The sequence below is a fragment of the Myxocyprinus asiaticus genome, chromosome 22, assembly GCF_019703515.2.
Source record: "Myxocyprinus asiaticus isolate MX2 ecotype Aquarium Trade chromosome 22, UBuf_Myxa_2, whole genome shotgun sequence".
Taxonomy (NCBI): Eukaryota; Metazoa; Chordata; class Actinopteri; order Cypriniformes; family Catostomidae; genus Myxocyprinus; species Myxocyprinus asiaticus.
Genome location: NC_059365.1, coordinates 20,249,030 through 20,272,160, shown reverse-complemented (window position 1 = coordinate 20,272,160; position 23,131 = coordinate 20,249,030). Strand labels below are relative to the sequence as shown.

General features: G+C 37.2%; 2 protein-coding genes across 3 annotated transcripts in view; one reads left to right on the top strand and one right to left on the bottom strand.

Annotated features, from left to right (window-relative positions):
• Positions 1–4,324: 4,324 nt before the first annotated feature.
• LOC127412566 (SAM and SH3 domain-containing protein 3-like) lies at positions 4,325–15,773 on the top strand. The gene is made up of 8 exons (XM_051649019.1): positions 4,325–4,551; positions 7,041–7,130; positions 8,543–8,677; positions 10,346–10,490; positions 10,582–10,733; positions 11,274–11,486; positions 11,704–11,848; positions 12,169–15,773. The coding sequence occupies exons 1-8, from the start codon at positions 4,489–4,491 to the stop codon at positions 12,390–12,392; spliced, it is 1,167 nt and encodes a 388-aa protein (XP_051504979.1). The 5' UTR covers positions 4,325–4,488; the 3' UTR covers positions 12,393–15,773.
• Positions 15,774–17,013: 1,240 nt separating this feature from the next.
• The window catches only part of LOC127412565 (palmitoyltransferase ZDHHC9), a 38,120-nt gene continuing 32,002 nt past the window's right edge, over positions 17,014–23,131 (bottom strand). For both annotated transcript variants that reach the window (XM_051649017.1, XM_051649018.1), the window contains exons 6-9: positions 22,690–22,794; positions 21,358–21,461; positions 18,796–18,904; positions 17,014–17,547 (exon numbers count right to left, since the gene is read on the bottom strand). In XM_051649017.1, the coding sequence (XP_051504977.1) occupies positions 17,365–17,547; positions 18,796–18,904; positions 21,358–21,461; positions 22,690–22,794 (501 nt within the window). In that variant the 3' untranslated portion in view covers positions 17,014–17,364. The remainder of the gene's footprint in view (positions 17,548–18,795; positions 18,905–21,357; positions 21,462–22,689; positions 22,795–23,131) is intronic.

Sequence of the window (23,131 nt, the reverse complement as noted above, 5' to 3'; positions counted from 1 at the left end):
TTTTTAACTAATAAAACAATTGCCAAATGTAACTTTTAACGCCATTGATAGGATGTCAGATGCAACAATTGCATCTAAATTGTATTTAGTTAATTTATTTAGATTCGGTCAGCAATTGATTAAAAACATAAATCTTGCTTTCCAGAGCAAACTGAAGGACAGTGTTCAGTGGGAAATTACTTGTGACCACTCCTATCTAAAAGAGTCATGGCCCGTTTGTTTATTTATTAATTTAATTTGTGTGTTGGCCTTAAAGGTGTGCGCAATTTAGAGCATTACACCACCCTCCTAGTACCCTAAACAGGGCTCCACACTGCGAATAAAATGGTCGCAGATGCCACCAAAAATAATTTATTGCGACTATAATTTAAAATCTAGTCGCCACTGGCGACAGTCGGGTTGTTTGCGTTTATATGCGGTTTCGTCAGATATCTTGTGATTGCGTACATGTATAGAGCGTGCACCAGTGTGTCTCGCGCCGCTTTTCGCCCGTGCAGTTTTTGACGAGCTCGCTGCACCTCACGCAACAACAAACCAAGCGCGAGAGAGTCGTGACCAAATTACTCTTTTGAACGGGAGCTTTTTCATGAATCACCCGGAAAAACTGAGGTTTTGAACTCAGGAGTTCAGATTAGCAGTTTGAATCAGATTCACTTTCTCAGCGACTGGGAGTGCAGACATTTCAAAATAAGAGTCCCACGTGTATTTCGGGCTTTTTTATATTTAAAAGTCCTGTATTGTGTATCACTTTTTTCCCTGGTAATTATCGAATGGGATTGGAGTAGCACAATAAACTGCATCTGGGATTTCATTCAATATGCACTCTTGTAGTCTCTGTGTCTGGGCCATCTGGTAACAGTAAAAGACTAAGGCAATAGACCTTATTCACGCTAGCGCCATCTTTGATTTTTTTATGGGAATGACAAGGAGGCTGTGAGGGATAGACTTACGAGGGATAGACGTCTCTTCAATGGCACGAACAGTGTAAAGCTGTATAAAGCTCCTAGATCACATCTGATTGTGAACTCATGTTGTCTGGAGTTCTTTGTATACAGAATGTTCTTGGACAGATATTTTATCAATGTTTTGTCCGCGGAATGATCCAAAGACACTTTAAACTGTAGTACAGCCCATTGAAGAGATGGTAAGTCTATCCCTCACAGCCTCGTTGTCATTTCCATTAAAAATCAAAGATGGCGCTAGAGTAAATAAGGTCATGGTCTTGTTGTAAAACTATATATATATATATGTGTGTGTGTGTGCAAACATTCATTGATGCTCAAGAAGATGCTCATGGCCAGACTGTGTAACAGCTTCTTCCCCCAAGCCATCAGACTCCTCAGTACTAAGAGACTGGACTGACACACACACACACACACACACCTGTACACCATCCAACTTTTGCACAAGTCCAGAGTCGCACTTAATTCATTGTCACTTTATACCTGGCTGCTACCTCAGTAACGGCTATGTCCATAGAACACTATTTCATAGTAAGTTATGTTTACATTCGCCATTTTTAGAAAGTGTCATCTTTTTGCACTACTCAGATTAGAAATGTGTACTGGTCGGTGCTGCACTGTCTCTCACTGTCTCTTACTGTGCCTATTGTCCTGTTTCCTTTTTAGTAATTATCGTACTGTCCTGTACTTTTTGCACACGTTTGCACGTGCACTTTATGTAGGAATGTGTAGGTCTTATTCAGTCTGTGTAGTCTCATGTGGTTCTGTGTTTGTCCTATGTTGTTTTATGTAGCACCATGGTCCTGGAGGAACATTGTCTCGATTCACTGTGTACTGTACTAACTGTATATGGTTGAACGATAATACTATACTTTATGTAATTATCTGTAATGTAGATTGTGAAGAGCAGTATTAAATAAATAAAAAATTTTTGATCTCTTATATTTGTAAAAATTATGAAAGGGGTGTGATCATTTATGAGACAAAAGGGAATGCAAACTTATCTTCTCAACTATATACTGTATAGTGTTTATTAAACCTCCGATTAATAGGTTATCAGCTGTCTTCCTTTTCTTCTGCTTTCTATCTTGTTTCTGAACAGCAATCTAAATTGAGCAATTCTGTGATTTGGCGAACAAACAGTCATTTGGCTCCTTAATGTTTCAGTTTAGGAGCCAATGGATCCTAAGTCGTTTTTTTTAGTCTGGAGCCCTGCTAAGTACTGTCATATCTCTCACAGTGCGATATCACATCTCACAGCAAACACATATCATAACAGTGCTTTCTGAGAAAACAATTTGTTTTTTTACAATCCCCTTAAATTGTCACAGGCCTGAAGTGAGCTTCTGTCAACAGCGCTGCCGTATGTGAAGGTTTTATGCCTGTAGAGGTGCTGTTGCTTGGCAACAGTTCCGTCAGAGCCGCAGTAAGGTGCGAGTGTGGTTTCAGAGACGTCCGCTCCTTCTCTCTCTCTCTCTCTCTCTCTCTCTCTCTCTCTCTCTCTCTCTGTCTCTCTCTCTCTCTCTCTCTCTCTCTCTCTCTCTCTCTCTGCACTCTTTTGTTTGGCTGTTCTTCTTCAGCTGAAAACAAACTCTGAACATGTGAAGAGGAAAAGTTCTGTCTTTAGGCTTTTGGTTGTTCTATATCCTTCATCTTTTCAAAACTAGACTGAAAGATGTGACACTATAAAAAGTGTTTTATTTGAGGCTCATACCATGGTTGGTGTGGTCCATGCTTAAAGAGGAACTGCAGCAACAGGAGGTGTTGAAAACGATGAGCTCATTACAGTTTTCTGTGTGCATGACCACTGCATGCACAAGAGGAATTACTTTTCTCATGTACAAACATTTACTGCCTTACTGGCAGCAAAGATTTGTTTCAAACACAATTTTATTTTTGTTGAAATATTTCACATCTGTCACACAGTCTCATGTTTGGACCGGGTAAAAAAAAAAAAAAAGTCAAGAATCTTATTGCCATGTGATTTAAAGCAAAAATAGCTCGCACATGCACACACACGTTTACTTTACATACTCTAAATTTAGCACTTTATTTGGAATAATATGGTCCTAATAAAGTGCCCAAAATGGTCTTGTAGCCCATCCACCTCAAGGTTCGACATGTTGTGCATTTTGATATACTATTCTGCTCACTACAACTGTACAGAGCGGTTATCTGAGTTACTGTAGCCTTTCTGTCAGCTCGAACCAGTCTGGCCATTCTCCGTTGACCTCTCTCATCAACAAGATGTTTCTGTCCACAGAACTGCCGCTCACTGGATGTTTTTTGTTTTTGACACCATTCTGAGTAAACTCTAGAGACTGTTGTGTATGGAAATCCCAGGAGATCAGCAGTTACAGAAATACACAATCCAGCCCGTCTTGCACCAACAATCATACCATGGTCGAAATCACTTGTGATTAAAATTTTTCCCCATACTGATGGTTAATGTGAACATTTATTGAAGCTCCTGACCCGTATCTGAATGATTTTATGCATTGCACTGCTGCCACATGAAATAGGTGTACAGGTGTTTTTTATAAAGTGCTAGGTGAGTGTATTTGTTGTTGTTTTTACACTTTAAAAAATGGCTTATTATTTAATGCATCAGTTTTTGTATGAAATCAAAAGTACACACACACACAAACAGAGAGAAACTTCCTCTACTGTCTGGCTGATTTTACAGGCAAAGTCCTGCTAAGTTGGTTTTTGGTCTCAGGACATTGTGACTTTTATATTTATCAGTAATTACTGAGATGCATCATTGCCCAATCACCATTAAGAACTGTTATTGATCTGTTTGCTGTTACATTTTTGTTCAAATGTCAAAACCTTAAATCCATCCTTAATTATGTGGAAGACTGAAGGACTAATGTTTTTAAACACTACAATATTTACATGCTTCTGAGTCTACATGACTTATCATCATATTGTTTATGCTGCACATATAAAATAATTCAGATTCAGATCTCATCATACATCATGAAGCTGTTTATACCTCATCAGAGCAAAGTATCCAACTCCTGAATACAAAATGACATTTGCGTCTTCACAGCCCACGCTATTCCAGTTATTTTTGTTTAGCGGTTAAATGCTTCACTCATGCTCAAGCTGCACATATAAAATAATTACATGTAATGTCATTCATCATCAATTCACACTGTTGGAAAGCTTCTGGTTGAAGATGTACTGTATATGTCCCTGAGATGTACTATATCGTACATTGTAAATATTAGGGCATCCCTGGAACTGTTGTTCTACAGGTTTGTTTTTTTCATATCTGATAAACCATTTAAACCAAAACCACCTCTTAAAAAAAGTTCCTGTCTAGTCATGTGACTTCCTCAAGCATTTAGTTCTCCACTTCACCGATCAGAGTTTGTTTCTACCTCTTCCTCTTCTAGTGGATTTTGGGCACTGTGGCAGTAAAAGTGACAACCATTAGTGTAGCACAGCCAACTTTTACACTGCCACAGGTGTAGTTGTGGTCCTCAGGATATTATTGCTCACCCACCACAGGATCAACATGTTACGACGGAAACCATCCAATGCCTCAGAAAAGGAGCAGCCCCAGGTGCAAAAGAAGAAGGTAAGAGTTTTGGTGTCATTCTGCATGTGTTACCGTGGTTTAAAGAGCAGTTAATGAGCAAGGATACAAGAGATCCAATGATGCTACAGTATGTTCATTAGAGGTCAGCGACTTACAGTGCATTTGGGGTTTACATTGTATTTTCTTGGGATTTTAACCCATATCTTTGGTATTGCTAGGGCCATGCTCTACCAGTTAAAGCAGAAATCAGCAGTTCTTTGAGAAGTTTTTTTACATGTTGTCATTCATCTATGTTATTAACTTTACGACTGTAATATGTCACATTTGGCTTGAGACTTGTAATGAGCAAAAGAACTGAAACTCTATTGTTCTGTTTGAAAATTCCTGTAGCGACAATTCAGATCTCATCATACATCATGAAGCTGTTTATACCTCATCAGAGCAAAGTATCCAACTCCTGAATACAAAATGACATTTGCGTCTTCACAGCCCACGCTACTCCAGTTATTTTTGTTTAGCGGTTAAATGCTTCACTCATGCTTAACAGTCTTACACTTATTTTCCATTTGATTTACATCTTGTGTGTAATAGCCAACAGTTTCAATATTTCTCCTCTCTGAAACTGAAGGCATTTATATGGGTCTGCAAACCCAGAGAAATGAGAGATGAAAATTTTGGCTGTTGTGCATCATGGTTACTTTGATGTCTGTTTTTTAAAACCGTACTTTTCTCACATCCCTATCCAGGGTAGGGTGTTGCATCCAGATTCTCATTCTCATAAATGAATAATGAATATACTTTTTCAAATCACCTTAAAAGTTGCCGTTTCCTCTACAGTCATGGTTGAGATTGTGAATTATAATTTCAGTCGAATTTGGTCAAAAACTGAACATATTTGAAAATATACCTATGGCACAGAATTTTGTCCCTGTGTTGGGGTAATTAATAGAGTTTGATGGGAAGGTTTTTAAATACAGTAGATGGGGATACATTTTGCAATAATGGTTTGTTAATTAGAAATGTGACATGTTATCTGTTTTCTACAACACTAAGAGTAAATTAAATTTAAAAGAAGAGCAAATACTTTAGTTTTACTATTATTACAGCTCATGTTAGATAAGCTAGTCTTCCTACAGTGTGAAAAGGATGAATGTAACAAATTCATAAGCATGAAGTACAGAAGAACAATCTCTTTTTGAATTTGGTTGTTTAAGCAGATTGCAGAGAAAGTCTGTTATCAAGATAGTGCACAGCTCTGCAGGGATTGGCTCGTAGCATACTTAGGGTTGGGTTTGACAGACCCACTTCCTGTGCTAAAGAAAAGTAGCACAGTGAAAAGTTCAGATAAAAGAAAAGTCAAACTGATAAAATGATGCTCTACAAAGCAGCCCACAGAACCCACACAAATGATCGTAGCTTTAATAAAAAGTACCCTGATCTTATGAATTAACTCTTTTTGGCTCCATTTAATGTCCTATACATTTTGCATTGCAGTGTCTATGTTACAGTGTAAATAAACAACCAAGTACTGAATAATACAAATGAGCACCATGCACTTAATATGCAATTATTTTGTGAAATAACTTGTACTTACATGTTATTTGTGCTATTAAGATGTTACATTGACATTTTTCAGGTCTGTGGAATCCTATGACAGCCTGTTTTTCATAAAGAATACTAAAAGTTCCAGCCTACAAAACTCTCATGTGTCACATTGTTGAAGCAAGTCCATGATGCTTATTATTTTGTCCAGTCTATGGATCTGAAAAGGATAACATTTATTTCTCAGATTTTACTCTTGAGGCCTGATAATGCATCATAAATATTGATTAAAACATATGCTTATGGCACTACAATAACATTTATGGTCATTATATAATTGAGATGAGCTATTATTTGAACTAAAATGGACTTTTAGTGTTGCACAGTGATAACATTTCAACAGCTCAGTGCTAGATGACATGGCTGATCAAATCAACAAGTTTTTAGGTCATGAGCAATAATAAGAGATTGTACAACAGTAGAGCACAAAATATAAGCAGTAGACAGTGAATCTGTTAAAAGAAAAATCTTCTTAGTTAAAAATGCATTAAAATCGGAATGACTTTCTTGAAATTAACTGTGTATTTATGTAGTATGAAATTGTTAATATGACAACCAAAAGGTATGTCATTTATTAATGTACTGTAAGTTTAATTAACTCTTCAACATTTAGTTTTACAGGGTAGTTTTATTGCTTATGTAATGGGAAAATATTACATATTGCAAAAGCTGAAGTATTCTTACAGTGTGAATAGAATGATTAACCAAAATGTATTATAAACTGAACAACTGAACAATGTCTGTTAACAATTATGTTCAACCAGGGGGTCAGCCAGGAACATTGTCCTGGGCACTATGGAGCCAGGGACCTACGAAGGTTCTCCTACACATTGGGCCCAGAGAATAGTGGGTCCATGCAGGGGGAAAAAATGTCCCTTACTGTTATTATAATGTCTCCCTGATTAAAAGCTATTCTGTGTTCACAGTTGTCACTGCAAAGGTCCAGTAGCTTCAAAGACTTTATGAAGTCAAAGCCAGCGTCACCTGTTGTGAGTGAGGCCATCTTGGATGAAACTGTAAGTGTGGTTTGCTAACTACAGAGATGAAGTGGCTATTCCCAACCTTTAACTGACTTCTCTCCTATAGGTATCAAAATATTTGATCATTTTTGACCAATATCTGTTGGCTAAGAGGAAAAAATAACAGCATCATCAGAATCATTCTGGGAGGTCACTCTTGGCATAATTTCTAAGCATTTTTAAAGCTTAGAATGCTTAAATAAGGCCTCAAAACGGATTCATGTGTAAACCACAGTGTTTTAAAAATATCAAGACAGGATGTCATTCTTTCATGAGCCATTCAAGCAGAGAGCCTACTTAACAATCTGTCTGCTTTTAACAGATGTAGACAAATGTGTGACATGGTATGCATAGCAAATGTGTTTATTTAAAAAAAAAAATTAAAAAAAATCAATGTCATCTTTCACGATGAACAAGTTGAATGTCTTCTTGATGTTTTCTATGGAATAGCCTTCTGTGTTAGTGTTAAGTGAATTGCTAAGGTATACAGGCAAGTGTAATCTAACAAAGACTGACGTAAAATCCCCTTGAAGTTCAGAGGTAGTTTTTTGTCTGTGTTTTTGATAACAGCATACGTTGTTCGCTCACAGTAAAAAGAAGAACATATGACATTTCTATTACAGCTCAGAGAGGAGAAGTCACATGTGGTAATGACACATCAACCATTGTCACAGACTTTACTGGAACTCTTCCTGAGCACAGTAGCCCAGTGCCTGAAAACTAACACTGTCTGTACTGTGATCATATTACAAACAGATATGAGCTGATGCAGCTCAGCTGGGACAAGGCCCTGAAATGACTTTGCATATTAGAAATGGATTATGATTACCACACCAAAGAATTGTCCAAAATAATACATAAAAATATAATAAATAAATAAGCTAAAATATTACTAAAAGTCTTATTATGGTCACAATAGATCCTTGGTAAATCAAGGCAGTTACAATTGTTATGTTATAACAATATCATTATTATGTCCATCGTCAACTTCTACTTACTTCTAGATTTTTTACTAGGTCTTCACTGATGATTAAATTCAAAGTGGTCAAAAAGGCTCAACATACTTATAACTGCAGTTTGTAACTTTGGCACCACTTTGAATTTTAGTAGCAATTAAACTTCAGTTATCAATTGTAGTGGGATTAAATTATTTACAGTGTATAGTTCTAGCAAAAGTCCAACATCAACAGCCATTCATTTAACTGTTCTGCAATAAGATTTGCACAGAGTAACCAGTCTAAAAATGAGAATAAGTAACATAGCAACAATTATTCACTGTCTGTAGACCTTTTTAGACAGGAGGAAGTTTGTTGAGATGATGAGACAAATTTAGTAGCCACTGAGCAACATATTAAAGACAGCTGGTCAAAATGCCTAAATCCACTCTGTTTTTGTGAAAAATCTCTCAGAAGCTGGAAGGGGCACCACCAGAGAATTCTGGAAAAAGTAATGAGAAACTGGGAAAGAGATGGCGAAACGTCATAACTCGCACAATGTCCCGTAAAACATCCAAGATGGTACAGAAAGCCCTTGCAGAGGAAGGGGTAAGTAAAAAAAAAAAAAAAAACATAGGGCCAAAATATTAGATACCTTACATGTAATTCACTGATTAAAGGTGATGTATGTTTTTTTTGTTTGTTTTTTTTTTTCAATGTTAAAATAGTTTCCCCTATCCCAAAATTTAAAATGCATAGATATAAGTATGTAAGCTATTTGTAGAATAATTTGTCTGATAAATGTAAACAAAGCCCTCTGTGGCATTATCAAAACATTGCCCTGTTTGTTTAACACTTAAATGCATGCCGTTTTGCCAAACAAACTTATATCTATCACAAATGGATCTACAAAATGCCCAGATAGTATAACATTTTCAAAACATTTTTAATACGACTAGAAAATAATTGAATTGAATATATTCTGTCAAATTTTGCTGTTTTATTTTTCATATATCAAAGAGATGATGCAACAAAAGATAGAACGGGATTCATTTCTTCCATGCTGAAATTTTATAAGACTCAACTGGCTGCCAAAACCATACTGAGTTGCACTTAACACATAAGCTACGCATAAGTTACACATTTGTATATTCTTAGGCACTTATTGAGTCTAAATAGACATATAACTTACCGGATTTCAGTTGTACAACCAAATATCATATCATATTGTTCATGTGTTGTACTTGCTATAGTTTAATTCCATTTTGCTTCTTCGTCAGATAGCAACGTCAAATGTAAATCAAGTCAATCACTGAAACAACAGCACCACCTTGAGTAACAAATGGCATGTTTAATATGTGTGTGCACTCATATGGGATACAGATAATTCACAACCATTGCGCAGAAAATCGACATAATATAGTATTAATTTGTACTGTATATAGCATTAATTTGCCTTGTATTAAACAAAGAAATAAAAATCTTGTGATAGTAAAATTATATAGATATGGAATAATCATAAAAAATATGATTTATTGAAGTGGAAATATATATTATGACACTATTACATATCTCGGGTTACTAAAGACCCTGTTTACTTTTGGTAATTCAACAATTAGAGAAAAAATATTTTGCCATTTGTTTTATTATTATTATTGTTACACTATTCATAAAATAAAAGTTGTGGAATACTAAAGAGGTGGGGGCATGTCTACCAAAAATGGATGAGTTAAAGTAGGTGGAATGAGGTCCTAGGTCACTAAAGACCCGAGGTATGCATTTAAGGGTTAAGCATTCCCACCAGCTTGACATGGCAACTCAGGCTCAGCCAATGACATGAGTTTGGATGGCACTATCTGTTTTGTCTGACCAACTGAAGATGGGCAGTGTGTTCAGCAACATGTTTGAAAATGAATTATTTTTATAATTCCATTTGTTTATGCTAGTGGCACAGAAATGAGACACTTCACTTTGAAATTGATAGTAAAAATCCTGCTACAATTCCACAGTTCCAGATATACTGTATTATTGCAATCAAAAGCCTGTCTATTTGTATAGATTTGTTGATTAACATTTCTTCCACTTCTAAGAAACCAAACAATATAATGAGTCAAAAGCAAAACACTTTTTTCATTGAATATGTCTCCCCCCTGTGGATGGAAATAGAATATTTTATACAGTCAGCATTTGTCATGTGGGGGGAAGGTTAGACAAATTGTCACAAAATGTTTCCTGCAGAAATTTATTAAAATGACTCATTAAAAAAAATATTTTCAGAATGAGAGTGGTGAGGATGGCTCTATGTCTCCCATGTCTCCAAGTGACTGGATGCCAGATCTCTGTGCTGGGAACAGAACATCTGTGTGCTCCAACAGCTCAGAAGACACAATACACAGCCCTCTCTCACGCCAGCTCTCTGGATGTAAGCCTGGGCACCCTTATAATCTCAGACCTGTACAATTTGAGGCGTTATTGAGATGATAAGGCTGATTGATTTTTTTACTGATGTGCAGGTGCTGATAGACAGAGTCTGGACAGTGGCTTTAGCCAGAGAGACAGTATGAGACTGGAGGACAGCACCTACACAGGGCCCTTCTGTGGTAGAGCCCTAGTCCACACTGACTTCACCCCCAGCCCATATGACATTGAATCCCTAAAACTGCAGGTTAGGCCTTTCTACCCACAGTGCTGAACCATTTTTGGTCAATGTGTCAATAATATTTTTTTCATCTGTACTGGTCAAATGGGTTTATTTAAAATTTTGAAGAAAATGGGAGTGATGCTTGCCCACTCCAAAAGTTGTGGACACAATGCTTGTTGCTATGCAGTTGCTAATGTGTTCTGAGAGGTTTTTAGCACATTGCTATGCAGTTGCTGGGGTCTTCTGGGTGGTTTCCAGGGCATTGCTAGGTGTTTGATAGGGTGTTCTGGGTGCTTACTTAGCCAAGTCAAAAGAACCCACCCACAAGTCTTCATGATATTCTGGTCCATAGATGTGACTTTGGTACTAACCCTTACCAACTCAAACCCTAAACCTAGCTTAATGTAGCCCTTACCCTAAACTTAATCCTAAATGTGAGCAATATTAATAGTGATGCTTGGCTTCGTAACCAGTGAATACTACTATCTTCATCCATGTTGACTTCAGAAACTTGGAATACTTGCAGTATGTAGTGCAAACTCTGACATATTGTTTATCACACAGAAAGGGGATATAATCCAGATTATTGAGAAGCCACCAGTAGGCACCTGGACTGGTAAACTTAATAACAAAGTGGGCTCCTTTAAATTCATCTACGTCACTGTGCTACCAGAGGAGGACACGCCACCAAAGAGGAAACGATGCCCCAGTAAGGGTCGCCAGAACAAACCCAAACTAAAAAGCTTGGAGGAAGTTCTAGAGAGAATAGGCCTGACTGTAAGCCTTGACTTTCTTTTATTGTTACTTTCTTTAGTGTGTAATACAAATTCTCTGCCACACTTCGCACCTGTTCTCAAGACCCTTAAAGTACAATAGTATGAATTCTACTTAGATTAAAGTGCCATACTTGTTTCAGTTGATTTACTGTTGAGAAAAATGATGACTCAAATGTAGTGAACTTCTGATGATTGACTCCACTTTGTACCTACTTTAGGAGCTGGGATCTCTCCTGTCCATGCATGGCTTCCAGAGTTTGGAGGATTTTAGTGGCCTAAAGGAGTCCCACCTGAACGAGTTAAACATTACAGACCCTGAACATTGTGCCAAGATACTGAAAGCTACAGAACTGATTCATGACTGTAAGTCCATGTAGTATCTAAAAATCCATGAAGCCCTGATTGTGCCAACTACAAAATACTATAATGAGAGTTATGGATCTATGCAGTAAATCAAAACTGACAGTCCTTTTAGTGTGAGGGAAAAACAGTTACTATATATCCACTTCTTTTTCACACAGGTCTTAAAGTGATGTAGGCATACTATGCTTCTCTTCTTATTTAACACACTATTGTTTGATTTGTCTTTGTGTCCCACTTAATGATAATTGGCGCAGCCTTTTGAAGACGTTCATTATCAAAATAATGATGTTTGGCCTACTAACATCCTTTCTCTTCTCCAGCGGAGGACGAATCCGATGAAGAGGACAAATCTGAGCAAAAGACTGAAATGCCACGGGATTCAGGCTGTTATGAGAGCACAGAGAATCTGACAAATGGGCGTGGGGAGCCCCAGGCGGAATCCCAGACTGAGGCAGAGATAGATCCTGACACAGATGTAAATGCTGTTCAGCAGCAGCTGGAGGAGATGAAGGTGGAGGAGAGTCCGGAGAGCCAAACAGAGTGAAGACCACAGAATGTTCCTTTGATCCTGCTACTTGTAAACTCTTTTAACCACACTGATGGATTGAGGGGTATTTGTCATGGCCCTTTGCTGGACCAAATCCATGAAAAGAAATTATTTCAAATGTACAAAAGAAGCCAACAGGTCTTCTTAGAAGCTGGCACAAATGATTGAAGGTACAAAGTTCATGCTGGACATATCCATTATCTTTTACATGATTGTTCAGAACTACTTTGAAATGATCCATAATCATAAACTGCATAAAGTGATATTGGATTAAACCTGTAGCTATGTTCTTTTACATAATAAAATAAAAAAGGTATGGTGATACCCAAAAGATTTGATTTTATTCTCAATACGTAAGTATTAAATAATTAATGTACTCTATGTATGACCAAACTTTGATTCTCTAATATCTGAGAAGGTTCATCATCATTGATTTAGCTATGAAGTAGCATATATTACTTTTCTATTGTTTTTAGTTTGTTTTTTGTCATTATGAATGTACAGAGGAATACACAACTAGTGCACTCAAAAAAAAAAAAAAAGGTGAGACACAAAGTGGGAAAACCACATTGTTTGGTTAACTCAAGGTTTTAAGTAATGTACTTGCAAATTATTTTGCTTCTATAGTTTTTGTTTTCGGTAATGATGGTTATAATATGGTTATGGTTAACCAATATGGTTATGGTTATGTTAATTTAGTTTTCCAAGCCATTGTTGTAGATTTTAATCAGTTTTTAGCCTGTTCGTCTTTGTATTGATGTCAGTCTTGCTCAGTTGTATTGTCACTGTATTTGTATTAATTTTGTTACATTTTTTAAAGAAATGTTTGACCAAAATTAACTTTAAATATTTAATTAACACTTTGAAACTACATCACAAAAAGAATTTGTAGTAATACAATATATAATTTCATGAACATACATACACACACACTAATCCTTAAAGTATAAAGTGAAGAGTATGAGATATACAGGATCACAGTGTTGTTACCAAGAAAAGTAAACATAACTCAGTTTGTGATGTTATGCATCGTATCCACATATCTAGAGCAGACCATCATTTTCTAATATTGAAAACACATTTCTACACTGACTTGGCATTAAATATTTTGATTTTGTTGAGCCTCAATTGGTATATCAGCACATAAGCTGCACAATAACATGACACAGTTTTATGGTAAATGTGTGTGTACATATATATATATATATAAAAAATTATTTTTATTTTATTTTTTTAATGTGAATGTTGGGATTAATTAAGAACAACTTTAAATAACTTTTATATATATTTAGTAATACCTTCAGCCTATCAAATAAATATTCACATCTTCCATACACAATCGATCATTATCACAGTTGTTCACATTGAAATCCCATTTACTTAAAATTAAGAAGGATTTTATAGAAGCACATTCTGAGGAAGGACAGTTAGTTGTTAGTATAGCACTAAAGTTTATGCAATAATTGAATCATTCCCTCTTTCTTCACTTTCTTCTACATTAAAAGAGGTTCTAACAATCAATCAAACTACAGTAAATCAACATATCTCACAAGCATTCCAGCTTATACATTTCAACCTGCTGAAGGATGGCACTGGACTGGCAACAATATAAAGTTGAATCCAAATTAAAGGCATTTTTTACCCCAAAATTAGAATTCTCTCATTATTTACTCATGCCATCTCAAAATGTTCTTTCTTCTGAAGAACACAAAGATATATGATGTGAATATATCTGTCCAGTGCAAGTCAATGGGGTCCAACACTTACAAGCTCCAAAAAGGACATAAAGGCATCATAAAGTTTACTCCAGTGGTTTAATTCATGTCTTCTGAAGCAATATGATCGGTTTTGAGTGAGAACCGACCAAAATGTAACTCCTTTTTTACTATTAATCTTGACATCTGCAGTCTCCAAGGCACAATCATGATAACAAGCTCTATTACATTTCCTCGTGCTAGACGCATGTGCAGAGCGCTGTGCACGCGCTCTGTTGGTCCCCATTGACTTACACTGTATGGATCTGAACACATCATATCTCCATGAAAATATCTTTGTTTGTGTTCCACAGATGAAAGAAAGTTATATCAGTTTGAGACAGCATGAGGATAAGTAAATGATGAGAGAATTGTCTTTTTGAGTAAACTATTCCTTTAACTAGAGACAAAATCATTTTCTTACATTTCACTCCCACACCTCTTTTACACAAAACAATACTGCCAAATTCTTCTCCTCTGATACGCACAACATAAATATATAGCTGGTTATAATTTGAGAGATTCATGTAAAAAAAAATATATATATACACACACACACACACACACACACACACACACACGAGTCCATAGGTCCCAGATGTCTAAGTCTGTCCATAAACAGTGTTCCCTTACAAGTGACCATCAATATACCAAAGTGAAATTAGTAAAGGTGACCATTAGTTGTTTACAATACACAACACATTCTTTTAAACATACACCTGGGCAAGTTGCCTTACCTTAAACATGGTGAAAAGAATGTGTGAGAAAAATATACAAGTATGATTTAAAAATATTTTATAATTTAATGCAAAAACATGCTAAAATGTCATTGACTGCTAATAGGTACTTAACAACAGAAAGGTTAAAGTGACATCTCACCCAAAAAATGCTAATTCTGTCATCATTTACCATGAAAGTGCATGGTGACTGAGGCTAACATACTGCCTAACATCTTCTGTGTTCTACAGAATAAAGAAAGTCAGATGGGTCTGCAACAACATGAGTGTAAATTATTCATTTTCATTTTTGGGTAAACTATCCCTTAAGCTTTTCAGATGATGTTAAACAATTTTAACTGAAGTTTATTCTGCCCACAACAGGAACCCCCTCAGCTGCTGACATTTGACCTCGAGTAAAAATATTTGAAAGAAAAGAGAGGAAGGAAAGAGAACTTCCCTGGGTTGTGACTACAGACGAGAGACTCGGCATTAGTATAATGCTGGAATATAGGAGGCAGTAGTGGAGTGACCTCTTTAAAATATTCAGTATGGAGGGAATGTTATAACTTCAAGATTAAAATAATAATAATAAATCAGGCAAGTTTTTCCCAATTCTTACAGAGAATTTGCAGCTTTTCAGTTATTTTTACATTATATACATTTACTCAATGGCTTGAATTATTTTTTGCTTTCTGATACATCATTAGTATTGTATAAAAATGAATTAAAATGTATAGGGTATTATGGATAGTATAAGGACATGGAATTTTAGGGGTCCTCTGTAGATGGCCTTGGTTGTATGTAATAGTAGAGCATAGGTAAGGCACTCTTACTAACGTCTGTCAATAGCAGATTGGCCTGTAGTTACCTTCACACACACACACACACACACACACGCAAACAAATGAATTAAAACATGAAAACATACTCACACAGACTATAGACATGTGTAAGAGCAGCCTCCACCACAAACAGAACTGACCTGCTTTCTAACATTCACACTGACTTTATAAACAGTTTGTCTGTCAGACATAAAAGGGACAGTTCTCCCAAAAATGAAAATTCTGTTATTATTTACTCAAATTTACTGTATGTTGTTTCAAACATGTATGTCTTTCTTCTATGGAAGATAAAGGGAGATGTTAGGGACTGAAATCCTCAGTCCCCTGCCTAGCATCTCCATGAAAAAAAGTAATACAGGTTTGGAACAACATCAGGGTAAGTAAATGATTACAGTATTTTCATACTTGGGAGAACTATCCCTTTAACTTCCTGTTGAATCACATTTGCAACTTACTGACTCAATGGAACTGATTGGGAAATCAGCAGAAGAAAGCCGTTTTGTTGGGCCTAATCAGGTAATGGGATTTCGTTCATCAATGGCAGTTCGTCACTACAACGAACTACGTCGCTACACACTACGAAGGGATGGCTAAACACTTGACTTTTGAATTTTCATCTTCTGTTGTGTACAATAGATCAAGTTTGAAAATTTGTATAGCGAAAAGACGTTTGAGTGTGGGTAAATGCAAGCATGTGAAGTTTTATTACTGTGTACAAAAGCTCTGACTTGCAAATTTGTATAGCGACACTAGGGACGGAGCCAGAAGTTTTTCACAGGGGTGGCCGAGCAGGGGCCAGCGATCAGTCTGTGGTGGCACGGAAATTTTCTGAAAGCAGAAGCGCGTGGATACAAAAACGGAGGGAAGTGGATACAGTGACACCCGGGACGGAGAGGTGCGGCAACCTTGGTGTGCGCACATGCTAAATGTCCTGTTTCACCTCTAAAAACTCAATTGTGCCCAAGACAAAAAATGACCAAAACGGCAATTGTGAGTGGGGTGGCCCCTGGCTCCGCCCCTGAGCAATAGACATGTGACCAACAGAGGATCTAAATGTCACATGCATGGTTGTGGAATAGATAGAATATTGTAATATTTTGAATGTATTATTTATTTAATCAAATCAGAAATCAAAGCCTAGTGTGGCCGCACCTTCACATTCTGAAAACAAAAGAAAATCTAATCCAAAGGTCCTTTTGCACCAACGACTACAGAAGCCAGAAATGTGTTTTGTAGGGTACACAATAATGGAATCAGGATATTCAGAAACAGGCTATCACAATGAAAAAAAAAAAAAAACACCAACATTTTACAAGTTTTTTAATACAAAGAGTTTCCTTATTAGGCGTCTTGGTAGCCCATTCTTGTCAACAACCGATTCAGTCAATGGCTCTACGCATTTCCCTCATTGTGAGTTTCATCATGCTTTGATTTAAAGAGGAGAGTAATCAAGACCTTCAGATGTTTTCTGGAGTGTTAGCGCAGGAACCAGGCAGAGGGGCCCCATTTCTGTGAGAGTAGCAGAGAACACAAGCCCCTGTTCTGAACATCAGTGTCAAACAGCCCTGCAGTACATGAACAGTTTTTCTGTGCGTGTTCCTCAATGTAAGCACATTCAGAGGTTTTTTGAGAAATCTAGAGAATGCTGCCAAAGCTAGTGGGCAGACTCTTTGATGACCGCAGGGGCAACGGCATTGGGGGATGTTGATAGAGTGTCTCTTGAAGAGGGAGGTTTCTCTTCTTTAGGGGAGCTGCTGGACTTCTGGGTGCCTGCAGCAATGCCAGGTTTTGCTTCATCAGGAGTGTGTTCATTAGGGATCAAAGGAGCTGTGGGTTTCTGCAAGAGGTACAAAGCCACCATTAGATATCAGAATCCTGAGGAATCATTGACATGGATGGTAGATCATCTTATCACTAGTAGAAACATCTTAAAGGGATATTTCACCCAAACGTGAAAATTCTCTCATCATTTACTCACCCTCATGCCATCCCAGATGTATGACTTTCTTCAGCAGAACACAAAAAATATTTTTAGAAGAATATTTCACCTCTATAGGTCTATACCAATGCAAGTAAATGGTGACCAGAACTTTCAAGCTGCAAAAATCACAAAGGCAGCATAAAAGTAATCCATATGACTCCAGTGGTTACATTTATGTCTTTAGAAGCGATATGATAGGTATAGGTGAGAAACAGATCAATATGTCAATCCTTTTTTTTTTACTATAAATCTCCACTTTCACTTTCACATTTTGAAAGTAAAAGTGTAGATTTATGCTACCTTTATCTGATTTTTGCAGCTTGAAAGGTCTGGTCACCATTTACTTACATTGTATGGACCTCCATAGCTGAAATATTCTTCTAAAAATCTTAATTTGTGTTCTGCAAAAGAAAGTCATACACATCTGGGATGGCATGAGGGTGATTAAATGATCAGAGAATTTTCATTTTTGGGTGAACTATCCCTTTAACACCATGGTGAGGCTCAGAAAGCACAGAAGAGCTTTTACCTCATCGAGGTGTGCTATAAACGTGTAAATAAAACATACAACCCAATACTAAAAATGGAGAGAAAGCACACCCACTCTATCAAAGGAATTTTCTGGGTTCCATTATCCATGTTAACATGAATAACATTTATGTCTTGTGGCTCTACTTTCGAAGCATTGTGTTTTTTATTGTTTATGGACTAGCCCCATTCAATTCAATTGTAAGAGCCTTACTGTAACCAATATGTTTTGCTTGGAAACTCTCAGCATAGTTTACATACACCTGACCAAATATAAATATTCAAGTCTTTACAGTTATGATACACACAGACTATAGCAGACACAGTCCAATTCTCTGCATGACCATTTGCACTATGAAAGCCACATCAAGCTAAAACAACTTAATGCAGTCATTAACTCCACATGGTTCTTGTCCCTCCCCCTCTCCACTTCCCAGCTCTCAGAGTAATTGATTTAGGATCTTTCTTGCAGACTCACGACTCAATGCACTCTATTGCAGCCAGTAACAATGTTTGGGCCAAGCATACACTACAATCACTCATTCACTTACACACTCTTAATAATTGCTGTCTTACTGTGGTTTGTGATGCAGGGTTGCTGCTTTTAGTGGTAGGAGCAACAGATGCATCAGAAGGGATGGAGTTACATGCATCTTCCAACATCACCCCTCTTCTGTCCAAAACACTATAAGGAGAGAGAGAGAGACATATAAAAACACATGTAATCCTATCTTTCTTTAAAATACATTCAACTTGGCTTGATATTTTTTGATGTAATGCAATGTCATGCATTCATTTTTAAGTCTGGCTTAAAGTAAGGTAGAAACAACAACAGTGGATGTGCATGTCAAGATCGTGTGTGTGAGAAGGTCTGGAAAGACCTGCATTTGTATAACTAAAGTCTGAAGGAATATAAAGAAATCGTCTAGTATCTTATAGCAGTCGTAGAGCATTTGTGGCAACCGCCTGTGTATGCGCAGCGTCAAATGAAGTATACTTTGAAAGGCTAGTGTTCACCTGTACGCAGATGCAAAGTGTTCGTGTCAAAAACGAAGTTTACTTTGGGCTTAAAACATAATAAATCCATGTTTTGAATCACAATATACAGTGCTGTGAAAAAGTATTTGCCTGATTTCTTCAGTTTTTGGCAATCTGAGCAAACACAATATACAGTTTTTTAAATAATAATGTTATTTATTGAAGCAAAAAATGTATCCAATACCAACTGGGCCTGTGTGAAAAAGTATTTGCCTAATAAGTTACTAAATCTAAAACTATGAAACTGCACTCATAATGGGGTTCAGCTGGACTAGACACACCCAGGCCTGATTACTGCCAGCCCTGTTTAATCAAATCAGCACCTAAATATAACTTTTTCAGCAGCATGAAGTTGGCTAAAAGGTCTCACCCAGTAGCACACTATGCCAAGGTCAAAAGAAATTCCAGAAATGATTAGGGAAAAGGTGATTGAAATACTCCATTATCTCCAAATGGAGAAAACTTGGCACAGTAGTGAACCTTCCCAGAAGTGGCCAACCTTCCAAAATTCCTCCAAGAGCACAGTAACGATCCATCCAGGAAGTCACAAAAAAGCAAAGGACAACATCCAAGAAACTGCAGGCCTCTCTCATATCAATAAAGGTCACTGTTCATGGCTCCACTATCAGAAAGACACTGGCCAAAAATGGCATCCATGGAAGTGGCGAGGTGAACCCAGAAGAACATTAAGGCTCGTCTGAATTTTGCCGAAAAAACACCTTGATGATCCTCAAACCTTTTGGGAGAATGTTCTGTGGACTGATGAGTCGAAAGTGGAACTGTTTGTAAAACAGGGGTCCAGTTACATCTGGCATAAATCAAACACAGGATTCCACAAAAAGAACATCATACCTACGGTCAAGCATGGTGGTGATAGTGTGATGGTGTGGGGATGCTTTGCTGCTTCAGGGCCAAGGTGACTTGCAATAATTGAGGGAAACGTGAATTCTGCTGTTTACCAGAAACTCCTAAAAGAGAACGTCCGGTCATCAGTCCGTGAGTTGAAGTCCAAGCGCAACTGGATGATACAGCAAGACAATGATCCAAAGCATAGGAGTAAATCCACCTCTGAATGGCTCAAAAGTAGCAAAATTAAAGCTTTGGAGTGGCCTAGTCAAAGTCCTGACTTGAACCCAATTGAGATGCTGTGGCAAGACCTTAAACGAACAGTTCATGCTCAAAAACCCTCCAATGTGGCTGAACTAAATCAGTTCTGCAAAGAAGAGTGGGTCAAAATTCCACCACAGCTTGTGAAAGACTGATCTCCAGTTATTGGAAGCATATGGTTGCAGTTGTTGCTGTTAAAGGTGGCACACCCAGCTATTAAGTTTAAGGGGGCAGTTAGTTTATAACATGGGTGATGTTGGATAACTTTTTTTGCTTCAATAAAAAAATATATATATTTGAAAACTGTATTTTGTTTACTCAGGTTGCCTTTATGTTATATCTTGTTTGAAGATCTAAAACAATTTAGTATGAAAAATACACAAAAATAGATTAAATCTTTTTCGGAAATTCTGTTTGGAACGACCCTACAGCATGGATTGTGCTCACTTCGAAGTGCCCTGCTAAGGCATGATCAGCACTATTAGAACACAGCCAGATGAGCTGAACAGTTGTAGGAGGAGGCTGTGTTCTCATTCTAGAAAGCATATGGTTGGACAAGGTTTCTTAACCTCTATGTGACATCATGGATGTTCCTCAGTCTTTTTAGCTAGAAGAGAGAGACTGCAGATTTAAAGGCTTCTATCTTCTGAAAACAAATTTTGTCAATGTTTAGAAGTTCACTAGCCCAGTTGTTCTCAAACCGGTCCTGGAGGCCCCCTAGCACTGCACATTTTGCATGTCGCCCTTTTCTGACACACCCGAGCTGATGAGTTGAATCAGGTGTGTTTGACTGAGGAGACATCCAAAATGTGTAGTGTTGAGGGGCCTCCAGGACAGGTTTGAGAACCACTGCACTAGCACATAGATGACCTTAAAGTTAATAGATATCGATTTGAAACAGAAAAACTTTCATTTATATTTTGTGCGGTCTTTAAGCATCCAAATACTTTTTGGGCAACTTTATACAAAGGAAAACTACAATAAAGCTCTTACCTGGGGTATGTAGGGCCACACAGAACCTCACAGCAGTTCTTGATGATGTTCTTGTGACTGTATGGGTTCTGGACACGGTTCTTTCCTGACCACGAGCCTTTAATCTGTGCAGTAGAGATAAAGGACACTTAGAACTTCGAAAATGAAACATGCAAAATGTCAGAACTGCCACTGACTATAACCATTTGAATTAAACTCCAACATTCTACTGGCTCTTTTCCTTATACTCTGATTTTGTTAATGTTATTTAATGGGATCTTGATAAAAAGAAAGAATCTCTATGTTATCCATTATTTAAATGTGTAGCTTCAGTTCTAGCCATTCTTCCCCCATGGGTTTCACTTGATCAGTCAAGCACTTCAAGGTTCTTCATCTTAAGAAGATAAGACATGCTTTCTCTGCCTTTGCTGTTTCATCAGCTCCTACATAGAAATGTATGCATCAAAAGGAATGATAATCAGATTAAGAAATTCTCATCTAAAGTTTCTGCACTTTATTATTTATAAGTTTAAAGCTGCTGTAAGTGATTTCTGGCAGCAAGAACGTAAATGCAAAAATAATGGCTGTATCCAAACAGGTTTCCCAAACATCCATGGTATCTCAAAACAATCACTTACACCGCTTTAGTTAAGAAGTTTAGTTCAGTTGTGTCTGAGTTTGAATGGCAGCTATGTCTGCAAGTATTGATATGTCTATAATAAGCAAGATCAAATTTAGATTAATCACAGGCAAACCATTGTGTCACACCAAATTACTTGTAGCATCTGCAACTTTCTCTTACACCTACTCCCTTTCTCTCTCATCATTACCAGGAAAAGAAGGGCCAGAGGCCAATTCTGGAAAGAAAGTGCTGTAAATGAATCATTATGGTTAGGTGTGAATGTGCCTTAACATATTAGACTGCACAATCTGTAGATCTGGTGCTAAGTAAATCAGAGCATAAATAACTCTAGCTGCTGCAGAGAATCTGAGGACTATATATGCCTATATATATATATATATATATATATATATATATATATATATATATATATATATATATATATATATATATGTTTTTACAGTGCATTACATACAGTATATGTATGTGTGTGTATGAGCATGTGTGCTTGATACTGAACCTATAAACTGTATATAAGCTACATAAAACCCATTCTAAGGTGTCCTCTCTGCTTGCTTATCACAGAGACTGCACTGTTTCCAAGGTGACTGCTGGATCTAGTGTGCTGAAATGCTCTAGGGCATGTGTTTATCTTTCCAGCCATGTGACAGCAGCAGGAGTGAAGAACTGATAGTAAGACTTTGGAACAGACATGTAAGAAACAGACTTACGTCCTCATTGGTGGTCTGGTTGAGGGAGATCAAGTAGGTGTGGAAGCCAGTCAATCCCACCACAGACCAGAGGGTAAAGAAACATACTAGAACCTCCAAAACAGTGAAATGGAGAGTTAAGGACACAACATGCTCTAAACAGCATATTTCAATCAAATACTACTTGCTGTTCAAATTTTTTAGCTTTATAGGTGTCACTCTCTATTTTGAGCTGTTTTTGTACTATCAATCTGCCCAGCTGGAAAATCCAGTTTTTACATGGTAACAGGTTTCTAGGTGGTACAAGCTGGTCATTGGCTGGCTGACAAGATACATGTTCCAAAAACCAGATTGACCATCTCAAGCTTGTAAGACCAGATGGATGGTTGCTGGTCTAAGATGGTCTTCCAGTTTGGATCATCCTAAACTAGCTACAATGTTCCAAAACACAGCTACCATTTTA